Below are 27,684 nucleotides of genomic sequence, written 5' to 3' on the forward strand. Positions count from 1 at the left end.
GGCTGAGCAGTGCCCTGATATGTTAATTGCCTGTCCTGTGAGTGTGCTTGTCTTGTAGACACACTTGCAATGAGGTTTCCGGGAAAACAGAGGCTTAAAACTGATGGGCATTTTCTGTCACCACCTGAATAACACTGAGAACTGTGGGATAATTAAGATCAAGTGCTTTAATCCACTGGTTACCTTCTCAGGTAAAGCTATTCATTCAACCATAGTAAGGACAATAGTGTTTATCAGCCGTAAATCTAGGGTGTAAAGTAAAATAAACAAGACATAATTTTTTTTTTTTTGCCCTGTTTCTTCCCACCTATTCTTCAGGCTATTCATCTATTTTGGAAAGCTTTTTCAAGACTTCAAAATCACTGTCTACGAATGAGGAGCAAATATGGCATGCTGTGATCTTTTGCACACAGAGGAGATTGAGGTCTTGATAAGAAGCAGCGGTGGGAAAGGAGATGTTCATGTCCTTGGTGAGGAATGAAATGAACTGGAAAGTAAGCTGGGGGGAAACACAGTTTGGGAATCGCTGCCCAAGTTCAAAGTACTTATGCAGGTACTTGCCTCTAATTATGTATTTAAACCTAGACCCAAAGCAGTGAAATACCTGCAAAAAAAGTAAAACACAGAGTAACCTAAACCTGTACCTCTGTGCTTTCCTCACATAGAGTCTGCACAACTAAATGGGTTCAGGTAAGAATATTTCTGGTCTCTAGGCTTAAACTGACTGAAGCCATCAGGTCAGAGCTAAAGTATTTTGTAGCAACTCAGCCACGGATGTCAAAGTCAGTAGAGGTGCAGCTTCTGCAAATGGTTCCAATTAACATCTTTAATCTTATTATCTCAAGTCTTTTATCTTCAAATTTTCTTGGCTGTTTGTTTGTTTTCTTTACATTTGTTTACGTATACAGAACTGAAAGTTTTTCTGGAAATGCTGGTATGGCTTTTAACTGTACGAATGATTCACTGAGAATAATTAATTCAAAGATCTTGGCATCTCTTTTCCTTGTAATCTGGTGGTGGATATTCTGTGATTTTCTTGGAAGGTTTTTTCCCCTGCATGTGCATGTATGCACTCACACCCACAGAGACTCACACACATCATTTGCAAATGCAGACACTTCCCTCTTCTTCCTTTGGAGCTTTTAAGTTGCTCCCTGTTTCTGGAGCAAGACACATCTGACCTGTACAATCAACCCTTTCTGCTACGTGTCTCCTTTATTTGTGCCCAAAAACACGACACAGCTTTTGAGATCTGCAGGACCTGTCCTGTTGCCCCAGTGACTTTTTTGGTTGGTTGATTGGTTTCCCTAAGCTTTCAACGCAGAGCAGGGACACGCAGTACTCTGAAGAAGGCCTGTGCCCTGTGCTAACTCCTACATCTTGAAAAGGCTTGGCCTTGGAGAATGCTGGCTGGCCTGAGCCAAACCAGATCAGGCACTTCTCAAAAGAATAAAACAGTACAGAGCTGTTCCCAGGGGCCAGGATTGTTCCCCAGCATTGTTTAATTTATTAGCGTAGGTGCAAGTATTGTTGTTGATATAGAGGTTATAGCTTGCTCACATTTGAATATCTATTAGCAGCAAAAGCAGTGAGTTCTGCCTCAAACTTTAAGCCCTCGGGACCATTACTTACGTAGAAAATTAAGCATGGTCCTTGCAGTCTGTGATACAAGCTCATACATAGTGTAAGGGGTAGCATTTCCCTGCTGGCCCTGTAAGTGAAGTCTGCCATGAAACTTAGAGTGGCTCATCACCGTCAACATCAGTTGTACTTGAACGATTTGCTTTGTAGAGCTCTCACTCAAAATTTATGCACCTAAGGAGGAATCAGGGGGCTAAACACCTTTGAAGAGCAATATGTTATGTTTTTTCCTTGTTCTGAAAAACATCATTTATGCAACACCAGAATTCCCTGTAACTTAGCGCTTTGCACTGTTATTTCAGAAATTAAAAGCTATTCCGGTGCTTTTTAATCACAGCACACTGTGACAAAAACATAGGTGCTTTGCAGTGACACTCATATCATTGCAATACCCACAGCTCCCTTAGAACCTGAGCAAAGGAACTAGGAGGCTGTAGGTGAGCTGGGTTTACCTAAATAAATGCAATGCGAGGAGCCTGCAGCAGGGTATGGAGTCACTCCGTAATTACCCTCCTGGTTTTTCTGCCTTGTCTATGAAACAGCCACTGGAACAGGACAACTTGTATAAATTTAGGGAGGGCCATGAGTTTTATTATAACTAACTATAACAACACTTGGCTCTTTGAGGGCTTTTATCCAAATGTCTCCAAGCCCTTGTTCTTCACAAAGAGAGATAAATGTAATTATCACAGTTCTAAAGTGGGGAAAGCTTAGGCATACTGAACTTAATTAACTGCTCATGGATATACAGCAAATCAGTAGCAGAGATGGGAACACAAACCAGTTTTCCCAACTCCTCTTTGTGCCCTAGTCACCGGATCCTGGTGCCATCTCTATCAGGCAGCCACCGCAGTGGGGTTAACAAGACAAAAAGTCCCAGTGGGGCAAAGCTTAGTTAGCCCTAAAAATACTGAGACAGCCCCATGCCCAGCTAAAATGGCTCTGAGGTACACCTGTAGCCTTCTGTCTAGCATTTAATGAGCCTGGACTGGCACTGGGAACTTGCATGCTATATGTGCTAGACACCAGTTTGTTCCTCATACTTTGTCCTTGTGTTAATGTTGAAGTTTGCTTGCCAAAAGGACTGCTGGCACCGTACCGCCTCTCCAGCTGCTCTGGAGCACTTTGGCTCTGCTGCTCTTTCTCGGTCCCTCTCTGCCCCTGCTCCACCGTGCTCTGCAGCGTGGATCCCCTCTCCCCCGTGGTACGCCATGGGCAGCAGGGGGACAGCCTGCTTCACCGTGCTCCTCACCACAGGCCCAGGGGGACTTCTGCTCTGGCACCTGGAGCACCTCTCCCCTTCCTTCTGTACTGACCTTGGCGTCTGCAAAGCTGTTTCTCACTCCTCTCTCTCTCCCAGCTGCTGTTCCACAGCAGTTGTTTTGTTTTTCCTTTCTTCAGCCTGCTCTCCCAGAGGCACAGACGACAGCGCTTCTTGGCCCATGTCTGGCCAGCAGCAAGGCCCTTCCCTAACATGGGGCAGCTTCGGGATTCTTCTCGCAGAACCCACCCCGATGGCTTCCCCGCTACCAAAGCCTTGCCACAGGAACCCACTGCACAGCACTTGTGGCCACTGAGACCTGCGCAGAGCGATTCCTCATTCCTGGAAGCAGCGCCACGCGCCTGAGAGAAGAGGCTGTGTGAAGAGGTGCAGAGATGAGATAAGCAAGGTACTGATCCTTCAAAGGCAGTGTTTAGCTGTTGTTCTCTCAAAAGGCTGAGAGCAGAGAAGGATGGCCTTCAAATGTTCTGTTCTGAATAAATGGTGTCAAGGCGGAGGAAAGGATATTTTTTTCACCCCTCTCACTGACTCCGGGCCAGGTATATTCAAACTGTGCTTTCTCAGTGCCTACACAGCCTGGGTGCAGAGCTACCCTGAGCTGTTTCCTTCCTGTGCACTTACCAGCTAACATAAAAGCTCTGGCAATCAAGGTGCTCCTGGCATCTCCACGGGCTCTCTGGAGGTCTCTCCACCCATCTTACTTACCATCTCTTTTTGTACAGCTGTGATAGAAATTGTCTCAGCAAATCAGGAGAATTCATTGCCGAATGGGTGACATCCTTTTCCTGTTTGGGGTCAAAAAGTAACCTTGAGCTTTTGCAGCAGACAGACTCCTCTCCCTGTGTTTCCCCGAGCGCAGTAGCATATGTCTGCAGTCATTTATCTACCTCGAGGAAGCAAATCAAGTTAGGATTCTCAGGATGAGATTTTTCTTGCGTTTACTGACGGCTCATCACATTGCAGCAAAGTGAGGCTTTCAAAACACGAAGGCATTTCTACCCCTGGCTGAAATAACACGTTTCAGCACAGTCAGCAGGCAGTTTGCTGCTCACACCCTGGTCAGTACCTGCTTTTGCTGAGAATGAAGTAGTTACAGCTGTGGCAAGGGGTGACTGATGGCAGAGTAAATATGAACCATAGGTTTTGTTTCCAGCCACAAGCTGATGACCAGTTTATCGTTTGCTCAGCTCACTGTAGGACAATGTAGTCATCTTTTTTTACCCCACTAAAGCTGAAGAGCAAGTGGGGATGGGGCTCCAGAGTGCCAGGCACTGTTCTGTGGAAGGGGCAGGGAGCCCCTGCCCCAAAGGCTTCCATGGGAGAAACACAGGATGGGGAAACACAGAAAGGGACCGTCAGGAGCACAATAACATGAGGGCAGAAAATAAAGACGTGCTGTCATGGAGGACAGACAGATGTCTTTAGGAGACATGGTATAAAAAAGGGGAATTGGCTGCCTGTAGCAAGTTAGAAAAAAGACAGAGGAGGTCTGGAGCTGAGACTCAGGTTAGAAAGGAAGTTCTCTGAGGCCACATCTTTACTGGTAAGTTAGCACAGCCAGGACCCTTCTTTGGTGCTGATGCCAGCTGGCAGAGCTCATGTGCATAATATTAAACTCTTTTGCTGTCAGAAGGTGGTGGCTGCCTCCACACTGCCTCCCAGGAGCTCTCTCTGGCTTTTGCTCCTTCCCAGACCATACCCAGAAACCTGCCAGGGATAGTCCTGATGCCTGCATTTCAGCACCCAGGCCTGGCGTTGGCCCTGCTTGTACAGCCACAGTCCTTACCTGGGCTGTGCTGTGGCTTCCCTTGCTTTGATCTGATTAACTCCTTCCTGCGGGCTGCTGCCAGCCCCTCCGAGCCACGTGCGTGGGGAGGTGCACCGTGTGAATCCCTGTCCCAGGAGAGGTGTGGGCTGGGTGCACATGGAGACTCTGGCTCCTTGTCTCAGCGGTAGCCTGATCAACCCCAGCTACCTTTTGTCAAGGAGGAATCTCAGAAGGGAGGTGCTTTAGGAATAACGTCCCGAGAAGGTGCTGGTTTATGAAAAGGAGTCTGCAAAGAGCCTGAAGACTGGAGGGAAGCAGCAGCTGTAAATGGAGATGCTGCCACAGCTCCCTCATACCCACACCCACCATGCAGAGCAGGTGCCAGCAGCTGTACAGAGCACTCCGTGGTGCAGCACAGGTTTCACTGGCACTGCAGAATCCAGCAGCTATTCTTGGACACCACCTACTGGCATTTTCCTTATTAACTCTTCAAGATGAGCAGTTTGGCAGCGTGTCGAGGGCATCCCAAGCCTGGAAGTGAAGAGACAAGCTTGGCTTTCCCAGTCCTTTTTGGTGAATGTCCTGCCTGGTTTTTTGTTTGTTTATTTGGTTTTGTTTTGTTTTGTTTTTCTGAGAAGGAAGCTGCCCTGGGGCTCTGTGAGAAACCCCGTTATGTAAGGGAGGGATTTTTCCTTGCAGTTGGGAAAGGGGATACCAAAAGAAGTGCTGTGAAAAGGAGGCGGATGAAAGAAAGAAGAGGAAAAAAAAAAAAAGGAGAAAATGTCTTCAGGCACTGGTGAGGAACAAGCTGAAGGTCTTCCCTACTACAGTTTAGGCAGAAAGGGCATTTTATACCCATCAAGCACCACTTCAAAAAGCCTTTCAAGAGACAGAGCATTTAAGCCCATGATTTCTTCTTTTTCAGTATGCACTGGGCTCTACGTGGCATAAAGAAAAAGCTTTCCTTTGGGGATGCAGCATTTTAAATCAGAAGGGAGGAGGAGGCCCAGCTTCCAAATGCTTTGCCTTTTGGCACCGACACCAAAAACTGTAGTACTGATGGTTATAATTCCTGACAGTCGCGACAGACAGAAAAAAAAAAAAAAAGAACAAAGGAGCAGGCAGTTGTCCTCACTGACACAGCTCGGGCACTGAGAGAGGACAGCAAGGGCCACGCTTGACATCTTTGTGGCTTTGCTGTATGTAATGAGAAGAAACCTCCCAGTTACAACTGCTTAAAGAATACAACCCAGCCCATCCTCCAGCATCTCGGTGTGGGCCTGCTGCAGCTCTGGTGTTTCAGCAGAAAACCCACCGAGAGGCTCCCAGCGCACCCGTGGGCCATAATTGCTCTGAGCAGCCTCCACCCACACCTCCTGCCCAGCAGCCCTATTTAAGCTCAGCCTTGGGCTACCTTGCAGGCAACTTTGTCTTTAGTTCTGTTGCCTGGCTTGGCCCTTTGGGTAGATGTTGCTCATTTCTACTCCCTGTCTCACTGATTGTAACCCCTGGGTGAACTTTGGACTTAGTCAATCCCTTTGCTGCCGGTGGGCCCTGCTACCAGCACCCAGCTCTGCTCGGGTTCTGTGGGATTGTGCTCAAAGGTGCTGCTTGTGCTGGGGTCTCCCTTGCTCTCTGAGGTAGGCAAAAACTCTTGCTGCTCTTCCAGTTCTTGTCCCTCAGGTAATTATCTCCTCCAGGGTTTTCCAACAGAGGTTCCTCCTGTCACATGTACGTACATTTCTTTCATGCTTGGATTTGTCTCAGAAGCAACCTCATTTAATATTTTCCTCTGAGGAACAGGGCTAGATTCAAGATTGTAAACTGATTTATGTTCTCCTAAGAAGATAGATACCTATCGTTCCACCATCTGTCCAAGGCCTTTTTAGACTCTCCATGGCTTACAAGGGGGTTCCTGTGGTAGTTCCAATCCTTGCTGTCTGTTAGTACATGTGCTTTCAGTCAGTTGAGGAATATCAAGCCCATGAGTTTTTAATGCCTGTATTCCTATTCTGTTCTCAGAAATTGTTATAAAAATCTTTCTTTCTTTTTTTTTTTTTAAAGTTCTCTGAATGAGGTAAAATTCACAGAGATGTTTCAGAGAAGCTATCGATTGATGATGAAGTCTTGCTGTTCGTGACTGTCATGATTTTTTTTTTACTTCTCTGTCCAAGGTACAAAGACCCTTCAGTTTTACACCTGGAGGACCCTTATGGTATAACCTGAGCTCTTCTCCAAGCTCTTTCTTTACAAGGTTAGTGCCGTTTTGAGCATAGACTTGATTTCCACTGGTAGCTGAGAGGATCGAAATGTAACAGGGCTATTTTTGTGCTGTGTATCCAGGAGTTTACATACTGCAGCATCTCAGCAAGCTATCGGTACCTTCAGAGGTATGCTGGCATCTCTGGCTGTTCTCCTGCTGGTGGTCAGGACAGCGTAGGTAGAAGTGTTCTGCTGAAGCTTTGAGGGATTGTGCTTGTGTTTAAATATTAACTTCCTTTTCTGTTGGCTGACTGTAGAGTTTGAGGGATAAAAGATGTATCTGGCAGGTGAACAGCCTTTGGAAACGGAGCTTGTTCAGTTTGGTGTGTGTAGGGTGTGAACCCATAATGTAATGACTTAATATTAAGGGTTTTGTGAAACAATCCTAATTAGAGAGGCCTATTCCTCCAGCAAAACTGAAATTCTCTTCCTTCAAACGCTTCCATTTTCTCTTGTACAGTATGTTGCAAAAGGTTTTCATTACCATGCCATATCACCCAGGGCTCTCCTTTCATATGAGTCCTGCCAAGTGGAGAAATGTGTTCTTGGAAAATGCTTACATGGCTCGAGAGCGTTGCTCTGGCTCAATAGCTCTTTCTGACTGGGCGAGCTCTCTCTTTATGGTGACTAAAATCAGAGGTGATTTATAGCCTGCATTGATATAATGTAATCCAGCCATGATAGACATACCTTTCATCATAATGAATGATGAATGTAGTTGTTACTGTTTTGTTTTATTACTGTAGCAGCTAATTCTGACCTGTGTTTATTGCAAAGGATGAATACGGTAAGCTGGAAAGAAAGCACTGACCTTGTAATGGTTCAAAGTCACTTCAGGAGAAAGAACAGCTGTCTTGCATGTCAGGTGCAGACTATTTTACACTGCAGGAAAAAAAACAACTGTTGGCTTTACACTTTTTAGTGTGCATTTCCTAAATTTAAAGGTGGAAAGTCATGTGTTCTCCTTCTCACGGTGCTGGTGAGATCTCTTAGAGACAGCACCTGTGGTCAGAGCAACTCTTTTCATAATTAATACTAACCCAGATTCTGTTCTCTACGATTCTCAGTTGCTTACTGGTAGATTTCAACGTGGGTCCTAGATCTGCTGGTGTTTTTTACCTGGGAGCTTTGTGGGGCCACGTGGTATGTTGCCAGATTATGCAGCCTGTAAATAATCTGTTCTGCAGTAATAACCTTTCTGTCCCTGTTTAATATATAATAGGTGGGAATGATCCCATGTGGGTCAACACGACTTGACTTCATAATTTCCATGGGCTTTGAAACCAAATAAGTCACGATACATCTAAACTTGTGTGGAAGTCTGAGCTCCTAAAGCTGATAAAAGAGGTGCCAGGACTGAACGGCCAGCCTGTATGATACATGGCCTATATTGCAAGCCAGTAATATGGCTTAGGCTGTGAGACTACCACAGCTGTGTGCTGATGGCATGTTGGGCCAGAAGATGTTTGGAAGCTGCAATGAAGGAAGAAAAGGACGTTGTCATATTATCCAGAGAGCTGACAGCTCAGCTGGCTTCCCAGGTGTGAGAGAGAGCTTGCAGGGATGGCACTGTGGAGTTTGACTGTAGACAAGCCTCAACAAAATAAACGAGGCCTGATCAAAACTGCTAACACCATAAGTTTCACTAAAAATTAATTAGTAGGGAGGAAGAAAAGGAGGAAGGGCAGGCACTGCTTTGAAGATTGAGTTGCAAAAAGTAACATCACGGTAACCCTAAAGGGTATTTGGACAACGACAACATAGATTTGGTCTTTAGTGCAAAAATATATAGAGAAGCTGATGTTGCAGGCTCGATGCTGCCTTGCCAAGTTGCACAGTGCTTAACGAACAAGTGACGTGTGTTTTCTGACACCATGGGAGTTCAGTCATCATCAGCCTGCTGGTAGGAGTTTTCAAAAAGTTGCTGGTCTTGCTGCTGTCCTTTCTAGAGCCTGTTCTTTAGGCATCTTCCAGTGTTACTGCAAAGGAAATTCCAATCCCTCCAAAGGACAAGCCTATTCTAAGGCATCTCTAGTCCAAAACGGAGGTACCCCAAATCGGTGCCTCATCTGTGCCTGCAGGAGTGGGCAGATCTCAAGTGATGTGTGGTGGGGCCGGGGACCTTTGCAGGCTGAAAAAACCTTCTGTGAGAAGCTGGATTTCACCTCCCCTGAGATGTAGACCCCCTGTGTACAGCTGGCTTCCCATGGGCATACTTGGTCTGGAATTTGAATGGGAAAAACAGGCTGTTGTGTGGCCCTGGAAAGGCTGCAAAGTGCTCTCTGGGGACACAGATACGTGGGTGTGCATCTGTGTGTCTTCATTAATTAACTGTAGGCAAAAATAACAATGTTGTCTTTAGTTAAGGCTGCCCTGTGCTTCCTGCCAGAGCTCTGATTCTTCACTTCTCACTTACCCAAACTCTTCTTTGATTGCAGTTTTCCCCTGTTGCTGCCATTTTTCATCGTTGCTTGTTCACCTCAGGCTTAGTTCCTTTTCTGAGAAGCACTAGTACAAAAGGTCTGGATTTGACAAAATTTAGGAGGAAACCGATGTCTTAAATTTCTGACTGAAATAGCTGCTTTATTATTTTAACACTTTCATGTTCTAAAACGCAGCCTGGAAATTTGGCTGAGAGGTCAACCTGGAGCAAAGGGTGTGTTCTTCTTTTTGCCTTTGTGAAGAGCTGCCGGATAATTCGGTGAAGTTACAGGCTGTGAAAGTCTCCGTTCACATTCTTGTTGTGGGAGAGGAGAGGGTAGAGGCTGGTAGAAACAGCCTTTGGAAATGGTGTTTTCCTTAAGAGGAAAGGAATGGGGCGATGGTGTGGAATGATGAGAAGTGAGATGGGGGAGTGGACGCACAAGCAAGGATGAGGGATGTGGGAAAGATGGATTGAAATTGCACGATAGCATGTAAGTAAGAAAACTTTTCATAGGGACTGCTGTCTAAAATTTGCTACAGTATGCAGAATTTTTCTCCCTCTGTAATTCTGTACGGCCAGCCAGAAGCTGTTATTTGTGGACAAGGCTTTTATCTCCTGTCCTGATAAACAGAAAGTGAACAGCTTTCACCTTGCCTTAGCTTTGCCAGGATCTCACATGGTTAATACCTGCCTCACGTAAAGATTTTTTTTAACAGAAATGCTAACAGGGGTGTGAATAGATATGTATGAGAGAAGAAAAACAGCAGACGAAGGATTAGAGGAGTGGCATGTATTAATTGCTACACAGCACCCCATTTGTGTTTCACGCAGATAACCAGATGACAAAGGACAAACAAGCCTTAGAGGTAAGGTGACAAAAGTGAGGAGGAGCAGTGCTGGAGTCATGAAACACCCAGGTAAGGATAACACCACCCAAGAACTTTACCTGAAACTGTAGAGTGGTGAGACAAGATGGGGTGGCTCAAGATAACAATATCCACTGTTGAAAGGTTCAAAAGATGCATCAAAAATGAGTTTGTAGTTACCTGTCAGATCAAGAAAAGCAGTGAGGGCACAAATGTGTTGCCCCACGTGCTTCTTGCTGCACGCGAGTGATCCTGTCCAGACCTCTTAGGTGCACACAGCTCAGTGCATGTGAGTATGTTGATGGGAAGGCGGAATTGGGTAGAACCAACGTACTGGTTTTATTTACTTAGTGTAAATAAAAATTGCCTTTCCTGTCTGTAAGGTCTTTCATTGAATTTTTATTACATTAATTTCCTGTGGTGGTGGAACTGAATGTTCCAGTTCTGCTAATGATTCACGTAGGAGGTGGTATATATCCATGTGATGGCATTTTATATATATATTTCAGTTGCCTTTAAAAAAAAAAGTCTAGATAATTAGCTTACAGAATTGCTATTTGAAGGGAATACTAATGCCAAAGTCAAGACACTCAACTGCTGCAATTTGAGGTTGTCTGTTCAAGCTTCACGCTGCCCTCTTGTAAGGAAGGCTGCTTCAATCAAAATGTTTGCTGTGCTCCTCATTTTCTAGATGCTCAGCTTAAGATGCCTGTTGCCTGATTGGGAGATGCATTGAAAGCTGCCGATTATCGTTGACTCTACAGAGTTGAAGCATATAAAGTGCCACAAAAATGCTATAAGAAAAATCAGGCCACCTGTGACAAAGCAGGCTTTCCATATAAAAGGTTCTTGATGACCTGGATGCTGCAGCTATAAAACGAAGGCACAGAAGTTTAAACAACACAAAACTGCAGTCCAGGTGTGTTTTCTCTCCTACTATCCCATCCCTCTGTGCTCCTGACCATGCTGGGATAGCAAATGGGCTCTGCAGTACCTGCAAGCCATCACTGGGTATGTATTTGTATCTGTTGTGCTGCTGCTAGTGCAAAGGACTTGCTTCATGGGTGCCTTATGCTCTTTGTCATGGAGCTGTGGAAAAAAGAAATAACAAAATGCTTGTGAAGCCTTCAGTTAAGGCAGTGGCGAAGGCAGACCTAACCAGGAGGCTAACATCTGCATTTTGTTCCTAAAATCAGCAAGGGGTCCAGCACTGTTGCTGGCCAAGCAAAATATTGAATGGTTTATTACATGTGAGTGACATAGAGGGCATGGGGGTGGGGGATCCAGCGAGCAGCCATGTGATTGAACAAAATAAAAAGTTCATAAAAGGAAGATATCCAGCATCATAAATGTGCCCTTGTTCATCCCTGCTTCATTTGGCTGTTTTCCATTGTATGTTTTTTTCACTGTATATTTTCTCTTCACAGCTGGGCTGTTTCAAGAGGAGGGTCACACAAGCAGGTTTCTTGTTTCTCATACCTGTGCTCTGCCTGCCAGCTCCAGAAAGAGCTGCATGCTGCTGCACTCCCAGTCTGATGCTGTAGACGCTGCCTGCCAGACGCTGCTGCAGACTCTTGGGCTGGCCTTGAAGTAGGCAAACTTACCAACACTTACCCAGTAAGTGAAAACATCTGGGGAAAATATTTTCTGTTGTTTGTCTTCATGAAGTTTAGCTTAAAGACAGTAGCGCATCATTTTTTCTTCTCTCTCCTTCTCTCACAAGAATGGGTCAGGGGTTAGTTTTGAGTTACTTAAATGTTTACAGCAACATTCTTAAACTGGAGTTCAAGCAAAGGATCTGATGGAGGTCAGACAATGAATTTTAGCATGGCCTCTGTCTTAAAATCTGTTTGAAAATAAGTAGACAGTGGATTCCTGTTACTGTTCTTATTCCCTCAAGCCTTCTGAGATCCCCTGCTGCCAAAGGGTGGATCTGTTTTGTTCTGCAACAATAAAAAGCAGATGATTTTCCTTCTTAAAATACCCAAAGGGGATTGCTAGCACAGATCCTCTTCGCTGTGTGCCCATCCTACTGCTCCCAGTCAAATCCCATCCCTTCTAGCAGTACAGAAGGGCTAATCCCTGGCAGTGAAGACACCCAGATTAACCCACTGCGGGATTAGGATGCTTGAGCTGTTGTAGGAAGATTAGAATATTTGGTTCTCAATATTTGCTGAACTTTTCCTGAAAATGATTTCCAACGAGGTCGCTGACTCTGGGGTCAGCATGGCAGTTCAGGAAAGTCTGGATTTAAAGCAAGAAGCTGTAAAGATTAAACTGGAGCAGGGAGTGCACAGAATGCATTTTGGGTTTAAGCTCATCACTGCTGATAGAGCCAAAAGGCTTTGGCAGTGCAGTGCTACCGAGCTGCTGCCTTGCTGCAGAGGTGTTCAGGGTAGCAGCGACAGCTGTCTTATGATTCAGCATGGGATGGGGGAAGGAGATTTTCTGACTTGACCCAGAGGTGTCTTCTGGTGGCATTGAGACACTGACCTGTATGTCATCTCATATCTGCATTTGGAAATCAATGCCCAGAGCTGCTTTGCAGGCCAACACTTTCCTGCCCATGTGCTTCTTCTGTGTGAGCTTCTCCTTTTCATAGGCTAGACAACTCTGAGTTGCTTGGCTGGAAGCAAATGTAACTGCTCCCTTGGCACTAGTTTTGTTGGACCATTGTGCTGGTCTCCAGACAAGAGATGAATATCACTATCCTAAATGACAGTTGTCCATGGTGAGGAAAAATGACTCTTAAATTGCCTTTTTCAGGTGCTTTGCTTTCTGGAGCTCCCTGCTAATGATACTGTACCATTAAGTGGGTGAGCTGCCCACAAATGAACTTGTCCCAGTTCCTGCACAATGCAATATGAATGTACTTTAAGGGCAGGGTTTCCACAGTGGTACCCTTAGTCAGAAAACGCTTTGCTTCTACTTCCTGTGCTCTGCACTGGGACTCAAGCTGTCCGTGTTCATAATGTCTTATTTCAGCTACTAGCGAGAGGATTCATTTTAAAAAAGGATCTTTCTCTTGTCAGCAGGTATTAGTTCAAATGCAAAGTCTGCTCATACTAGCTCAGCACCCTGTAAATGCTTACACCACTTCCAGGTGCATGGGGGACTGACAGCTGAGCTGTGGTCCCAGTATTACCATTCCCAGTATTCCCTGTGAACTGGCATCTGAGGTGCACTGACACTGGTGCAATACACCATGGTGCTGCATGGGGGAAGGATGGGCATGATAGGTCCCCTTCCTTGTTGAAAAGCACCTCTTTTTTCCTTATTTTTTTTCTCCAGGAAGATACCGATGAAGGATCTTAGAGATGGTTCATTTTTTAAAAGATTTTTAGTAATATAGGAAGGGAGTATGTATATTTTTGGTTTTCAAGGGAAAGCTGCTGTGATAGTACAGTAACTGTTAGCTTGGAAGCAGCTTTTCTCTGTTGTGATTCAAGTAATTGCAAACTTAAGTCTGCTTCAGAATAGTTTGTATTGAAAAGTACGGAGCAATAGATGTGGCCTGGGTTTAGTTCCAGTGATTTTATTCTGAATTGTTGCTGACTACCTGTATTTAAAGACATTTTCTTATAAATACGTTGGTTGTATCATGCTTCCTTTTGTCTGTGAATGTGAACACGAACAACTATTTCTTAGCTGAAATGTGTGTAACTTTCTCATTCATCTGGCGATATCATTCTTCCTCAACAGGGTTCATCAATTGAAACCCCTGTGGATGATGGAAGTCTAACAGGTCTTCCAGTGAAGATACACCAGAAAGGTAGGGCCTTTCCATGAAGGTTTCCTTTCAGTTTGACAATGGAGTATCTTAGAGCTGTATTGAGAATTCCCACTTCGGGGAATGCTGTGCAGCCCAGTGAAGCAAGAGTTGTTCAGTTTTATCACATGCACTTATAAGCACTAAGCACATTCCTCTGCACTTTAACAACATACTTTGGGGGATGGCTGTAGAGCTGTATGCTAAGTAACTCTGAATATTTTATCAAAGGCCTATGTTGCAATTCTTCTGAAGAAATAACTCTTTGAAACCTGGAATGCAGGTCTAAAACTTGTCCTTTTGCCACACTAAGCTAGGCACAAGGCCACTGCTATGATGGCATCACTTCCAGTTGTCACTAAGACGCAATAGATGTATGATGTTCTTGCCGGTTATTACATGGGACAGCAAATTTTGTTGGTTCTCCTGATTGGTTGATGTTTTCTGCACATGGAAGTTGCCCTGGCTTTATATTAATATGGATTTGGCTGACTAGCTGTGCCTTAGCAGGCACATGTAAGAAAGTTGTCTGTATTAAGCACTTCTGATCACCTGTCCACTGGAAGAAAGTGGAGTGTCTGAAATTGTGCTGGGGAAGTTTGGACTATATGAGGAGTGAAAGTGCACATATATACAGAAAAATGTTGTTTTCTGATCCAGTGTGTAGAGCATAATGTATTCTGACACGAATCATAATTAAGCCACTGGTTTCCCCATCAGAATACCTTCCAAGGGTGGACCTCAGACCTATGCTGATAAGTTAGGGAACATCAGTGCTGTCTGGATGCCCTACCCTTCCCCACAGCTGGCTCAATGAAAATCCTTCTTCATGCATTTATTTTTATTTTCCTCCGCCATCTAAAAAGCCAAGTGATCCCAAACAGAATTAATTCCCAACCCCATGGTGTTGCTTCTAATGGGTATGCATGTCCTTTTATCCCAGGTTTATTCACTGCCCTTATTAGCTGGCACTGGGGAGCCCATGGGTAGACTGCCTGCCTGGTAGATGCTGTAGCTGCACAAGAGTAATGATATTTCAATGCCAAAGCACCTTTTTCCATTGACAATACTAGTTTAAATTTGAGGGGAACAAGTGGATGTGAGGTCACTGCAGTCCTGTAGGAGGTGGAGACTGATCAACCAACATGGCTTGCTCTGTTTCTGTGGGACTGACTTGTAGTGGGAGCCTTTTCTATATTCGCAAACAAATTTACAAGTGGAATATACTCGAAACCAATCTCTTAAAAAAAAAAATATGGAAAAGTCCATTTAGGACTTCAGGATTTGGACCTTTCATTTCTTTCTGTTTCTGACATTGGAAAGACTCTCCCAGGGGTTTCCAGAGTCCATGAAATCTGGGAATTACTCCTCAAAAGACCACTATCAAGGCCCGTTGTAGGGATTTTCAACAGAGTCTGTGTAGGAATGCTATGCAAGGAATAGATGTGAGGTATGAAAATACAGGACTACTACACATGCTTGCTGTATTAGAAAAGTTATTCATACTTATACAGTGTTTAATGCTATAAAATGTTCCCAGAGTGCCAAGTCCTGACAGGAGCTCAACTTTCAGCTCCAGGATCTAGAGCTCGCTACATGTCCAGCTTTCCAAACCCCAAATGCAGGCTATTTTGTCTTGCCTTTGTTTCAGCCACCCCTGCAAGTATCCCTTCTCCCACCCAGGAGTGCCGCCTTGGCTGTGATTTTTGACCTATGGTATTCTTATTCCCTCCTGGTGGCAGAGGGGTGGAAATACAAAGCAGGAGAGAGCCCGAGAGCAGGCTCTCATTAGCTTTTGTCTGTCAGCAAGTTGGGAACGTGCATTGCTCGGGCTGTTATAAAAGGCCCTTGTTAAGTAATCATATTTCTCTTGCATAAGTGTTTGCTTTCTGAAGGCTTTGGCCAATCAGAGGCTGCAGCTCACGGACAGAGAGCAGTTCTAACTACAGTGATTTGTTTTTAAATAATGCACAAGTATTAATCTGCTGAAAGTTCTGTAAAATCTCTATAGATAAGCCTGAGCAGCGGAGACGTCAGCGCTGATGGTAGCTGAACTACAGCTGTAAGACTGCCAAAAAAACTCTGAACTGTGCGGATCGTTGTGAGTAATATTTCTGATCCTTCTAAAGGGTGTTTGTGGCTGATTACTGCAGGCAGGGAAATATTGCAGGCTCTCATTGTCAGCAATAAATTAGAGGGAGACCAGAGGTGAGAGACAGGCAGTGAAACTATTGACTGGCCTTAAAGTAATGCTTTCCTCCTAGACTTCCGTAAGCAAGTATACATTTCTCTGAAGCTGGGTAATCAAGTCTATTCCAAATATGCTAATAAAAAAAGTGTGGTATTGAATTCAATTACAGGACTGTCAGGACAACGTAGATTTGGCCAGACAAGTGAGATCAAAGGACCATCTAGCCACGTATACTGGCTCAGAGTGGCCAACAATCTATATTCAAGGAAAAAAATTAAAGACTAAGGTAAGCACACAGTGATATTTCTTCTACCGTGTTTTCCTGGTTTTCAGAATTCTGCAGAGCAGTCTTTTTCTGGAGTCAGAAAACATATTTTTAGTAGTACTTGTGGATTTTTCTTTTCAGAATTTGCTGGCTCAGTATATTTCTGAGGACACAAGTTGTTTGGGGATTGACAAATCTCATCAGGAAGTCTCATCAGGATTTGATATCTTTAGTTAATTGAGTTTTACGCAAGATTTTCATGAAAATAAATGGATAGCTTTCCTTTTAAATGGAACTGAAAAGAAAAGGCTTGCACAAATTTAGCACAAAACAGTTTTCTATCCCACTTCCTTGTGATGTATCTGGATGTAGCTAAACCCATGAACAAAGCCCGGAACTGTAAAAACTATCCACTGAAGTGGGAACTGGAATTTATTAGTTAAATGCTGAGCAGCTTGGAACAACTGCTATTGTTCCTGCTGACCCTAGAAGACACTGAAGTGTCTCTGTATAGAAACGACAGTTGAAGTGCTGGGCTGTGAAGGGAAATAGTTATTGCCCATAGGGTGGATGCATGTATGCTTACTTCTACAGATGGAACAGAACTTTTTCTTGATATAACAACGATTTACTAGTGGAGATCATGTGGAGAGCTCAAGTGACTACTTAGAAACCTAGAAAAATGTAGTATATAGATTTTTACAGTCTATAGAGTTCATAAGACATGCTAAAGCATTTAAATCGTATTTGCAGTCAGTAGGAGGTGGTAATATCCCCATGAAAGGAAGTGATTATTTTGTAGTAGTTATGGGATTAGAGACGTAAATGTGGAAAGCTATCCTGAACTAAAAGGCATTCAGCTGCAAAGCCAGACTTTTATATTTCATATTTCTTTTCAAAAGTAGAGGAAGTGTTAGGCCTGTTGGCTTGGGTATAAATGCAGCAGTGCTATAGCATAGGCTGGGACCCATCTTTTACACTTGCTTGTTAACTACTTAGATTGCAACCTTATAGCATTTGCCCCGCACTATGCCAGTAAGGGATGGGTGGTGACAGTGGACTAATTGCTGGGTACTCGTGGATTGCTATTTGGCTTCTGAAATCTAGCAAGGGTTTTTTGCTTTTGTGACTCAAGTTTGTCCATAAACAAGGCAGCCTTCCTTCCCAAGTGTTTGTAAGCACATGCTCTCCATCCGAAACTTGTATGGGGTCTCCAGCCATTACAGTCTGGGGGGTGGCAAAGCGAGTTAACAGCCTGTCGTGGATGCTGTGAGACAGCTTTTTCACCAGACCATTAGATCAATTTATGGATCTAGAGAGTTTGTTTTTGTTTTGTTTTTAAACTCATGAGAGACTATTTAAGATGCTACTATTAGAAATCTCTGAGTTGTCTGGTGAGTAACCCAGGGAAGTATCAGTTGTTTGCCCTGTTTTGGAGTGCTCCCAGAGGATGCTGGCTCAAACATCCACCTAGTCAGTGTAAGGCCTCTCTTGTTCTTAAGCACATATGGGATTCTTCCCTCTCCTTTCCATCTTTGAGTTGTGAAGCTTTCCTCTGCAATTAAAATGGTTAACAGATTCATCAAAAATAAAATAAAATACAGCTAATAGCAGCTAAAACTGGAGTATTTACAACATTTCTTTTTTCTAAAATGGTCTCTGGGATGTGAAACAAACCTAGGCATAAATTAGGATAGACAAACAATATTTCTAATCTGTTGCAGGATAAAATGGACTCTATATACAAGCTGAAGATTTTTGTGATGCTTTTATCTGTTGCTACTTTCACAGTCATGGTGATACTGAATGCTGGAAATGCCACTGGATTATTCAAAGGTAATGCAAGCAATTGTTTAGTAGTCATTGTTTAGAGAGGTAGATCTTGTGTATCATATCACTTTATGGTATAATGGTGCCTTAGGTGCGCTCTATTTCCCTTCTCCAAATACACCCTTATCAGAGCAAGGAGGAAGCAGTTAGTGCATCCTCCAGGTGTTACAGACAGGTGCCTGAGCCCTTTCCAGTCCTTTTAAATTGAAGTAGTCTTGTCCCTGGTGAACCTGGATCTAGCTGTGGGTGAAAAGCAATTTTGACATATATTGCACTTGTATCCCTGGCTGAAGCTGTTCAGGCCCTGTTTATAGAGGGCAGTGGTTCTTGGTTTGAACACTATCCAGCTGAGTGTCACAAATGGATGCTGTGCTTCTCTCTGGCTCTTACATGTAACTGGCTTTTCTGGTTCTGTGCAAGAAGAAGATGCTCAGGGTTCCCCACAAGGGATAGTGATCCCATAATGGGTTTTTAAAGGCAAGGCAATTGCAGCATGTGGTTTGTTTTCAACAAGGGCATCCTCTCATCTCCCTCAGATCTATTGAGGTGTGGACTAAGCCTTGAGGAAGATTGCAGGGTGAGAAAACCAACAGTCTTTCCCCATCCTCCGTATGTAGTAACACATTAGTCTGCAATAACATTCACCACTGTAGGTCTGTTCCGGACAACCCCTGGAAACATCTCGGATAAGTACAACACTGACTTCACACCAGCTGGCTGGACTTTCCTCATCTGGAATGTCATCTATGCCTGGCAGCTTGCCTGGCTCCTGTACGCCTTGTCAGGGATCTGTCGAAGGTATTTTCCACGCTCATGGTGCAAATGATGGGGGGAGTGGCTCTTCCCTGCCATGGCTTGGCCTGTTACCCCACTTTCCTGGGGTAAAAAGGTAGAGTAAAATCACTGCCATTCCTTTTGACTTAAGAGGCTGAAGCTCTGGAGCTTCTTTTAGGCTCAATCCAAAGCTGGAAAGCAGTTTGAAGGTGTATGCTCTAATATGTGGGCAGGTTACAACGTAAACTGTTCTGTTAAACTGTTCTGTGATGCCTGGCTTCTGCTGATTCACGTGATCTGATACAGCCGCTCAGTCGCTGCTAGATACTGCAAATCCACAGGGGCAAAATTTCTGAATGACAAAGCTAATCCTTTGAGTTTATTCTCTGGCAGAGGTCAGAGAATCAACACTGACAAGTCTCTCAGGTCACTGAATTGGATTTGAAGCTTTTCCCGGGGCTATGAGTTCAATAACTGCCTCATGAGTTATCTGTAACATTATGTGGTAATTCCTGATAGGTTTTCAAGGGGGACCATGGATTACTTAGTTTGAGTCTTGTGTATTTACTGTTTTTACATGGCATATAAGAAGTCTTAGTTGACAGTGGCCAATACTGAAGGAAAAATGGAGGGTTTGAGATTGATCAAGTCCATGTATGTGTGTACACACATACACAAATATACACTCACACTATGATCCTGTAAGCCTTTTTTCCCCAGGAACTGGGCAAAAATCCCCATGACCATTGCTGCCACCACCGATGGCATAAACTTTGGAGCATCTGTGGAGCAGTCAATCCCTAGCACCCACTAAATCTGTGATAACTGCAGTGGTGGTGCAGAGACCAGCAAGGATTTCTGTACCACAAGACATTGTTTTGATGGGGAAAGCCACAGGGATTATATTTTATCTCTGAAAAGGATGTGGAAGTAAAATAGTCTGATTTGAGCTGAAGTGCCCAACTGAAACATGAATTTCCTGTTAGCATGAGGATAATGAGGCCAGGAGTGCTTGGCTGTTCAATGCAGGCCTTGTTTTTCTTTTTCCATACCCACTTTTTCCTGACAGGAATGAACTTGGATGTGTATACATAAAGCCAGACTTGTTGCCAATACCTTTTTACGTGGCATGGATTCTAAATAATGGACTCAACGTTGGATGGCTATTTCTGTGGGACCGAGAGTAAGTCATGTTTTTTTTTTTTTTTGTACAGGCTTTCTAACCCTTGTGACGGGACTGCCCCAGTGCTTAATTTTAACCATTTTCCCCTGTGTGTGAACGCTTAATCACACCTGCATGAAACACTATGGCAGGTCTTTAGTGAAAAGTAGCATTCATAAAAAAAATGTTAAGGGTTTTACACAATGTTTTCATCTTGTCCATGAAGTGGATTGGTTGTTGAGGCCTAGCATCTCCTCAAAGCTGCAGTTCTTCAGTGTTTTTTATCCCACAGATAAGACAAGATCTATGACACCCTTCATAAATGCAGTTAAGCTCCTTGCTTTGGATTGTTTTCATAATCATGCTCACACGAAGGGCTTATAATAGCACCACTGTCAAGAGGTGAAGAAATCAGCCACAGTCAGGAAAATAATAACTTAATCATAAAGAGTAAAACAGCGTGTCAAAATGAGGGCTACACATAGTGATTACCTTTAATAAAGGCTTGATTAGCTTAAAGTCGGTAAAGGCCAAACAGTAAAACTACGAATTAAGGTATTGTGACACCACTAAAAATGCACTGTATGCCATGTGTATGTGTGTATTCTTTGTCCTAGATACCTCCTCCCAGCCCTGGTGATCCTGGTAGCCCTCACTCTTACCACGTATGCCGCTCTCTTCATCTCACACAGAGCCTTGAGTATCCATTCCTCGTGGTTTGTGAAGGGTCACAAAGCTGAACTCTGGCTCATCCGGATCCTAGTAGGTGGCATTTAGGAAATTGCACAGTTAGTAAGTGCTCAAAACAAACAAACAGGGAAAAAGCAACCCACACCTCTGTGTAGTGCTAAAGGTGTTGAGAATGAAAGGTTCAAGGGCAGGAGATAGGGAAGGGGGGATTTCTGCCCTGACTCTAACTTGCAGGAGCACATAGGCTTAATTGTAGCTCAGTTTCTGATCAGACATGATGGGAATGAATCAGAGCCAGTTATATCCCCCTCACTTCTCTAGCTGCTGCAGAGTGAAGTTTTCAGTGAAGTATTTTAGCCCAGATCTGTGTATGGTGGGGAGAGGAACACTTCTCGCAGAAGTGGGGGAATCACAATCCCTAAGGGTGACTTCTGTTATTGTGGCTGATAGAGATGTCCTCAGCATCCGACTAGTAAAAATTGTATTATATAAAGGGGTTAGGGTTTCAACCTTCCCGAGTTTTGCCAAATTCTGGTGGAAAATGACTTTTCTGCCATCCCTGAAGAGAGTGGGTATATATATTCAGCAAACTGCACAGAAAGAATAAAATAAACGTACACCATCACGCCTTGATCCCTCCCTGTGCCCTCCTCAGATCTGCTACCCCAAATCCTTCCTCCCCCACCCAGGAGCCCTCACACTACAGATCTTCTCCTGGCTGCTGTGTGTGCTTTAACTGCCTTTGGTTCCTTCGCTTGACGTTGGTGTTGCTCAGTGAGAAACTGGGTCAGCTGAAAAAGCACATCCAAGGAGCCAGGAGGGTTGTCAGCAGAGGGGGAGTCTCCAAAGCTGGGAGTCCATGCGTAAAGGTTCCTATCCATCCTGCTGGAATGTTTCTAGGTCTCTTGGCACAAACTGGGAGCAGGCATTTTTTTGTGTACCCTTGCATTTTGGTTCCTGAGACACAAGACAAGAGTAACATGGGGGATTGGGAGTAGCTGGGCTCCTTGTCCTTGCTCCAGAGTGACTCCAGCTCTCAATATTGCCTGCGGCAGGTTCCACATAGCAAATGTGCTTGCTGGGAGGTTTTTGAGATTCAAAACCTGTTTTCTCTCTGCCACTTAAGGCAGCCTGCAACAACAGGGCTGAGCAGCCAGGCAGACTGTGTACTTTGGGGTGTGTGTGTGACATAACCACTGAGGCTGCAGGGCTTCATACGGGGAATCCTGCAGTTGCCACTGGGGTGGATCTTGTGGGTATTTTGGCGACTCCAAAGCCTCAGCAAAACAAGAAAGAAATGACACCATTAATTGCTATTTTATCCCCGTTTGTCTTCTTGCTGTGTGGCAGGTCCAGAACGGGCTGGCGCTGTATGCCACCTGGACCACCATTGCCTCTCTGCTGAATTTTGCTGTTGTGTTGATCTACAAGTGGAATGTGTCCAACGAGATAGCAACGACTACCTCTCTGAGCATCCTTACTCTCCTCCTACTAATATGGTAAGCAACCTCCTGGCTTCCTGCCTGGCTTGAAGGAGCCCTTCTACCTCTAACATCACCAACAGATTGGATCATCTGCCCCAATTCATTAATAATATCTGTCCCTGTACTGACACTGAGTACGATGGCCTCTGCAATTCATAGCTCACTCCTTCACTATTTATTTCTCCTCTCAATGAATAAAAACCTCCCCTCAAAAGCAATTTTGTCACCTCAACGTAATGCCTCCCATGGGGTGTTACATCAAGCAGTAAGCACCCATTCTCCATGGCGCTGCCCCTACTTTGAATGAAGCAAGAAAGTTTTTGGGTGTATTGAATTTAACCTTCACCTTAACAACCCTCCAGTTGTGGAAAATTTGTATCAAATAGGATTTTATTTTGTCCTTAAATTTAACATCAATAACTTTTCATTTAATCTTATCAATTTTAGTAAATGAAAGATTCTTGGACCCTGCTCTATGCTCCACATTGACCTGTAGCAAAACATTCCAAGTCTGATTCTTTTCTTACATTTCCCCCCCCCCTGCCCCCTATAAAACTTATAGCTTGGACACATGTCACTTCTTTCTTCACAGGTTTTATCAAGAAAACTTCTTTCTTGACAAGTACGTCCGTTATAACCTCACTATCTACCCAGTGGTCATAGTGGCTCTGGCTGGCAGCGCGTGCAAGAACTTCTCACTCTCATCCCCAACCACCAACGGCATTTTTATAGGTGAATCTTTTTGGACTGTTTCCAGTTCTTATAAAAGAACTGTTTACTGGCCTTCTTCTTATCTACTTCTCTCCTGTGTGTTAGGAGCAGAAAGACAGACTTTCCTTTTGAATAATAGAATTTAAAAATAAAAAACAGAGCTAGAGATTTGTTAGAAGGCATTTCACTTTGCAAACTAAAGAGTGGAGCAGGGTGCTTCCCTTTGCAATTGAAATTATTGCTCATGAGCCCTTAGGCTTGGAATCAAACTTTATGTTGCCTCCAATTCACTTCCAGGTGCATTAAATTTGCCCTACAATTGTCCACCTGTGCTGTTTCAGAGAAGTTTGCCAGTTCTGGGAGCTTTTGGGTCCTCTGCTGGTAGCTCCCTGCCCTCTGACCCACGGCAGGCCAACAGAAGAGCAGGGCTGGGATAGAGACTGTGGACTTGGCCTTGTATCACCTGGGATACAGGGCAGGGCTTTAATTTCTGACCCAAGGAGAAGCTGTATCTGAATTCCACAATGCAGAGCCCTGCACATGTTCCCCTCCTACATAGAGCCCAGGCTAGCCTTGACAAGTTTTGCCAGGATTATTTGGTTGCTGCAGGCCACTGTAGCTGAGCTGGATGTAGTCATACATTGTAAAAGGGCTTAAGCTGTATAAATCCTGTACAGTCAACAGCCTGGTAAAAGCTATGCCACCATGAGTAGTTTTATGCTGGCATGAAAGGGACTGAGACGCGCAGACTCTCAACCCTGCTGTAGCAATTTGGGATTCCTATTCCCACCACAGGATCAGCAGAAGGGAGTGTAGTGCCACCCTACAGCCTTCCCAGTGCCACATACCAGTGGTTAAAGCCTAGACTTGCACCACTACCATCATCAAAGCCACTTCAATACATGTTCTCCTTCTGCAGTAAGGGCAGGGTGGGCAGCTGGGAGCCAGACCTTGCCTAAAAGCAGCCAGCAGGATTTAGCAGAGCTTGTCTGCTAAAGCCACGAGGCCACAGGTGGCTCCTGTCCTAATAGTTATGGCCACCAGGAATGTGAAGGTGTGTAATCTCTGGCAGACAGCTGTGTTCCTGCAGGAGGTGCTTCCACTGCTTTTATACCAGCAAAACTTCATTCTTAGTGGTTCAGCTTGTTTGGCTGGTAGGACAAGAATGTGCTTTTCCCAAACTAGTGCATGTTTCTTTATATAGTTCAACTATTCTTGGATTGTTTGGTTCATGTAATGCATTTTTATGCCTGTGTCCGTAAGATCTACCCCTTTTACACATCCCTTGACTGGGAAGCATTGGGCTAGCTTTACTGGAGAGCAGTGAAGCTTTGAAATCTGTGCCTTGCCCCACAGCAACTCCCTCATGGACGTTTCTGATGGGGGTATTGGCTCCTCTATAGCATTCTTTGTTTTTGTGCTAACCACTTTCCCTGAATGCCTGCTGTATTGGGAGCTAGAGTGAGACAAGGAGCACTGACTTTCTCTCCTCTGCTAACGTATTTGTGTTTCTCTTCCAGTTACACTGCTGGCAGTGACTTGTTTTATCTTTGCTGTTCGCCTGGGATTAGTCATCTGGAGGCACTGTAAGAGACCACTGGAAGCACCAAGAACCCCACATCCATCAGGCACAGTGGCCTGAGACCTCTGACATGGTGATGTTGTGGCAGATACTTCCGAGGGAGAAATGAGAATTGGGCATCCTGTATCCACTGCTCCTTCCTTCCAGTATCAATTGTCTTTTTTTCTCCTCTTTCTTTGTTCTGAATTATTAGGGCTTGTGTCTACAAATCAGCTCTCCTCCCATGTTCTCTCAGATCAGCTAGGCACAGCCCCACCTTGAATCTGCACCCTCCTTCATTTTTTCAACTCTGCATCAGTGGAGGAAGAGGTCCTGCAGCTGAGCAGCTCTGAAAACCTTCCTGATGACTAAGCTGGGGCTCTGCTCCTTCCAGTGTGATGAAGGCTGTCAAGAGATGCCTGGCAGGCTTGCACAGACAGTTGCCCACATTCTTTCCCTGAGATTTTGTTATGTTAAAGTGCATCTCTGGGTGAGCCGTCCCTGGGAGCTGTGGTGGGCAGTGGGAGGCTTCATTCCTTACTGACTTTGGCCAGCGGCCATCCAGCACTGGGCATCTGCAAGCCTCAGCCCTCCCTTTCCTGCTTCTGTTTGTCACAATGAGAACAGATGCTGCAAATCTAGAGATTGACTCCTGGGGTGTTAATTCTAATGTATGATGTGCAAGAGCAGGGTGGAGGGATGGCACAACTGCCATCGTATTTCAGGTTATTGTAGCTCTGATGACTAAAAATTGAAGATGCATTCACTTTTCAGCAGGTATTATGGTCTCTGGGCCTCTGCCGTGTTTTTTCCTGACTTTCTCAGCTAAGTTTGTTACTGTGTCAGTGACTCCATCTGTGGACCTGCAATAACAAGGATCTGTGCCTCTCCTGCTCCACCTGCAAGACAAATGAGATCTGGGGCAGGTGGGAGCAGTGGGTTGCTTTTCCCTGAGCTGTGCAGTGCACAACTTGTGCTGGCTGCCTGCCTCCTGCTGGAGAACAGCTTGTAGCTGCTCTGGCAGGAGGTCAGACATAACCACAAGATGATGCCTGATCTGAGTTGAAGCCTGCTCCTTCAAAGGGTGCCCGTTTAAAAATTAAACTCTTTTTTTTTTTTTTTTGGACTAGGTAGAGTGAGTTCATCCTAGCTGAGTGCTTTGTCACATGGCTCCACCACTGTTAGGAAGGCTGAGAACAAATTGATTGCATTGTCAGACCACTGCCTCTCTTTCCTGTACCTACTGGAATTGATGGTGCCTGGGTGGTGTTGGGAAAGTTTTCCCAAATTGCTGCTGCTTTCACATGCTGAATACCTTGCAGTGTTATTACGAAGGTGAATTCTCCTAAAATAGGCTCTTTTTTACATTTAACAAACACAACCTATGTTATGCGATTCTTGTCCCTCTCTTGCATTTTATTTTTAAATAAAGTTGCTAATGCCAGTGTTCTGTGTCAATATGCAAGCACATCACTTCTGCAAACCCTACACATGCCTAAAACAGAGCTCCTGGCTCCTACGTTGTTCATGCCCTGTCTTTTGCAGGGACCCCTCTGCCTTGCTGGAGCTTCCCCTCCTTGTGGGGCTGTGCAGGAGCATTGCTGCTCCTAATCCCACCCTCACCACCCCAAAACAAGCTGCAAAGAGCTCCTCAGAGGCCTGTTTCTGAGCACTGCTGAGGAGCCGCAGCAGCGCCACGTTCATCTTGTGCAGACCTCCCTGCAAGAAATCCCCTGGCAATGGCCCCAAAATGCTAGGGCTGGGTGAGCCCCTACCCTGGCCACCCACAACTAAGCTCCTGGCCCCCAAACCTCCTTCCAGCCTCGTTTCCCCAGAGCTGGGGCAGGCAGACGTTCCCACAGCCGTCCTGCCACAGTGAGCCCCTGCCAGCTCTGGGAAAAGCAGCTTTCCTTGCATCAGTGGCACGAACAGGAGCCTAAAAATATCAGCACCCCCCCCTCCCACCCCTTTCCTTTTAGCTGGGGGGAAAACAGGGTTGAAAACTAACAGTGTGAACCTTCCCCTTCTAGTTCGCAGTGTGCTATTTTTAAAGGCCGTTCCTTCTGAAATGCCTCGGTTCCAGTTGTTTTCCAAAACCAGAAATACCAATGATGTGCGTTTTTCCCCACAGCGGATCATTCAACAAAGCTGCGTTTCACGAAGCCCCAAGCCTGCCAACATTTTTGCAAAAATAATCTGCCCAGCCTTTGTTTTCATGAGCGATTATCGGATTTGGGTGAATTTTACTGGATTTAAAATTTCTTGGAAAGCTGGTGGCATTAGGAGTACAAAACCTTTAAAAAAAAAAAAAAAGAGTTTGTTGTTGTTTCTTCTCTCTCTCTCTTTTTTTTTCTTTTTTCTTTTTAACTGAAAAATGTAATTCAGGGCCCTGTTAACTGCCTGTATGTCTCTCCTAGCCCAGCCTAGGATGAAACCTGAATCCCCCGATTGCCTTGCCTCCCCGTGGGGCTGGAGGTTGGAGCCACCTGGAGGATGACTGGAGCTGGAAGATGTATGGAGCTGGTGGAGCTGGACACCATGAGGTTCCTTGTAGGGAAAAATAAGGATCAGCCAAGCCACCACCAGGTAGGCAACCCAGTGCTGAGCCTGGGGTACCTCCTTCTGCTGGCTGGGGCCGGCCCCAGCTCGTCCTTGCTCATCCTCTGTGCGCAGCAGCCTCTATCCGAGGAAGGTAAGGGATTGTCCGTCAGTTTAGCTCTGTTCGCTCCTGAGGGCTGGATGTTACCACAGCTGGGAGACAGTCGTGTTCAGTAAAAATTCCTGGGGAAATCTGATTTGGAAGAACTTCGCATCAAAGTAGCTGTGGGTCAGGGGAAATATGCATTTGAACCGAGTGAGCAAATATGTTAATTCAAAAGGAATTAAAAAAAAATAATAATAAAAAGGCTGTAAGGTCCTGGGTCAGGCTCTCATTAAAGTCTGAGACTTCCAGAGAAAAACATGGCTCATTTCTCAAATTAGGACTCATCTCGTTCCTCTTTG

General features: G+C 44.8%; 1 protein-coding gene across 23 annotated transcripts in view; it reads left to right on the top strand.

Annotated features, from left to right (window-relative positions):
- Window positions 1–27,684, top strand: part of LOC101793288 (uncharacterized) — an 83,401-nt gene that overhangs the window by 40,031 nt on the left and 15,686 nt on the right. For 13 of the 23 annotated variants that reach the window (XM_038176986.2, XM_038176987.2, XM_038176995.2 and 10 more), the window contains 16 exons: window positions 319–470; window positions 3,002–3,311; window positions 6,866–6,945; window positions 10,210–10,295; window positions 10,936–11,163; window positions 11,672–11,861; window positions 13,947–14,016; window positions 16,025–16,114; window positions 16,374–16,490; window positions 18,194–18,305; window positions 18,953–19,097; window positions 20,143–20,256; window positions 20,853–20,997; window positions 22,276–22,424; window positions 23,002–23,141; window positions 24,641–26,125. In XM_038176986.2, coding sequence (XP_038032914.2) covers window positions 18,200–18,305; window positions 18,953–19,097; window positions 20,143–20,256; window positions 20,853–20,997; window positions 22,276–22,424; window positions 23,002–23,141; window positions 24,641–24,762 — 921 coding nt within the window. In that variant the 5' untranslated portion in view covers window positions 319–470; window positions 3,002–3,311; window positions 6,866–6,945; ... (5 more) ...; window positions 16,374–16,490; window positions 18,194–18,199 and the 3' untranslated portion in view covers window positions 24,763–26,125. Of the gene's footprint in view, window positions 1–58; window positions 192–318; window positions 471–3,001; window positions 3,312–6,155; window positions 6,332–6,865; window positions 6,946–7,034; window positions 7,114–10,094; window positions 10,296–10,935; window positions 11,164–11,671; window positions 11,862–12,846; window positions 12,976–13,946; window positions 14,017–16,024; window positions 16,115–16,373; window positions 16,491–18,193; window positions 18,306–18,952; window positions 19,098–20,142; window positions 20,257–20,852; window positions 20,998–22,275; window positions 22,425–23,001; window positions 23,142–24,640; window positions 26,126–27,098; window positions 27,268–27,684 lie in introns of those variants that run through there. The other 10 variants (XR_011808005.1, XM_038176980.2, XM_072035314.1 and 7 more) reach the window with 10 other exon arrangements.

The sequence above is a fragment of the Anas platyrhynchos genome, chromosome 3 (assembly GCF_047663525.1).
Source record: "Anas platyrhynchos isolate ZD024472 breed Pekin duck chromosome 3, IASCAAS_PekinDuck_T2T, whole genome shotgun sequence".
In the NCBI taxonomy this organism is placed as follows: Eukaryota; Metazoa; Chordata; class Aves; order Anseriformes; family Anatidae; genus Anas; species Anas platyrhynchos.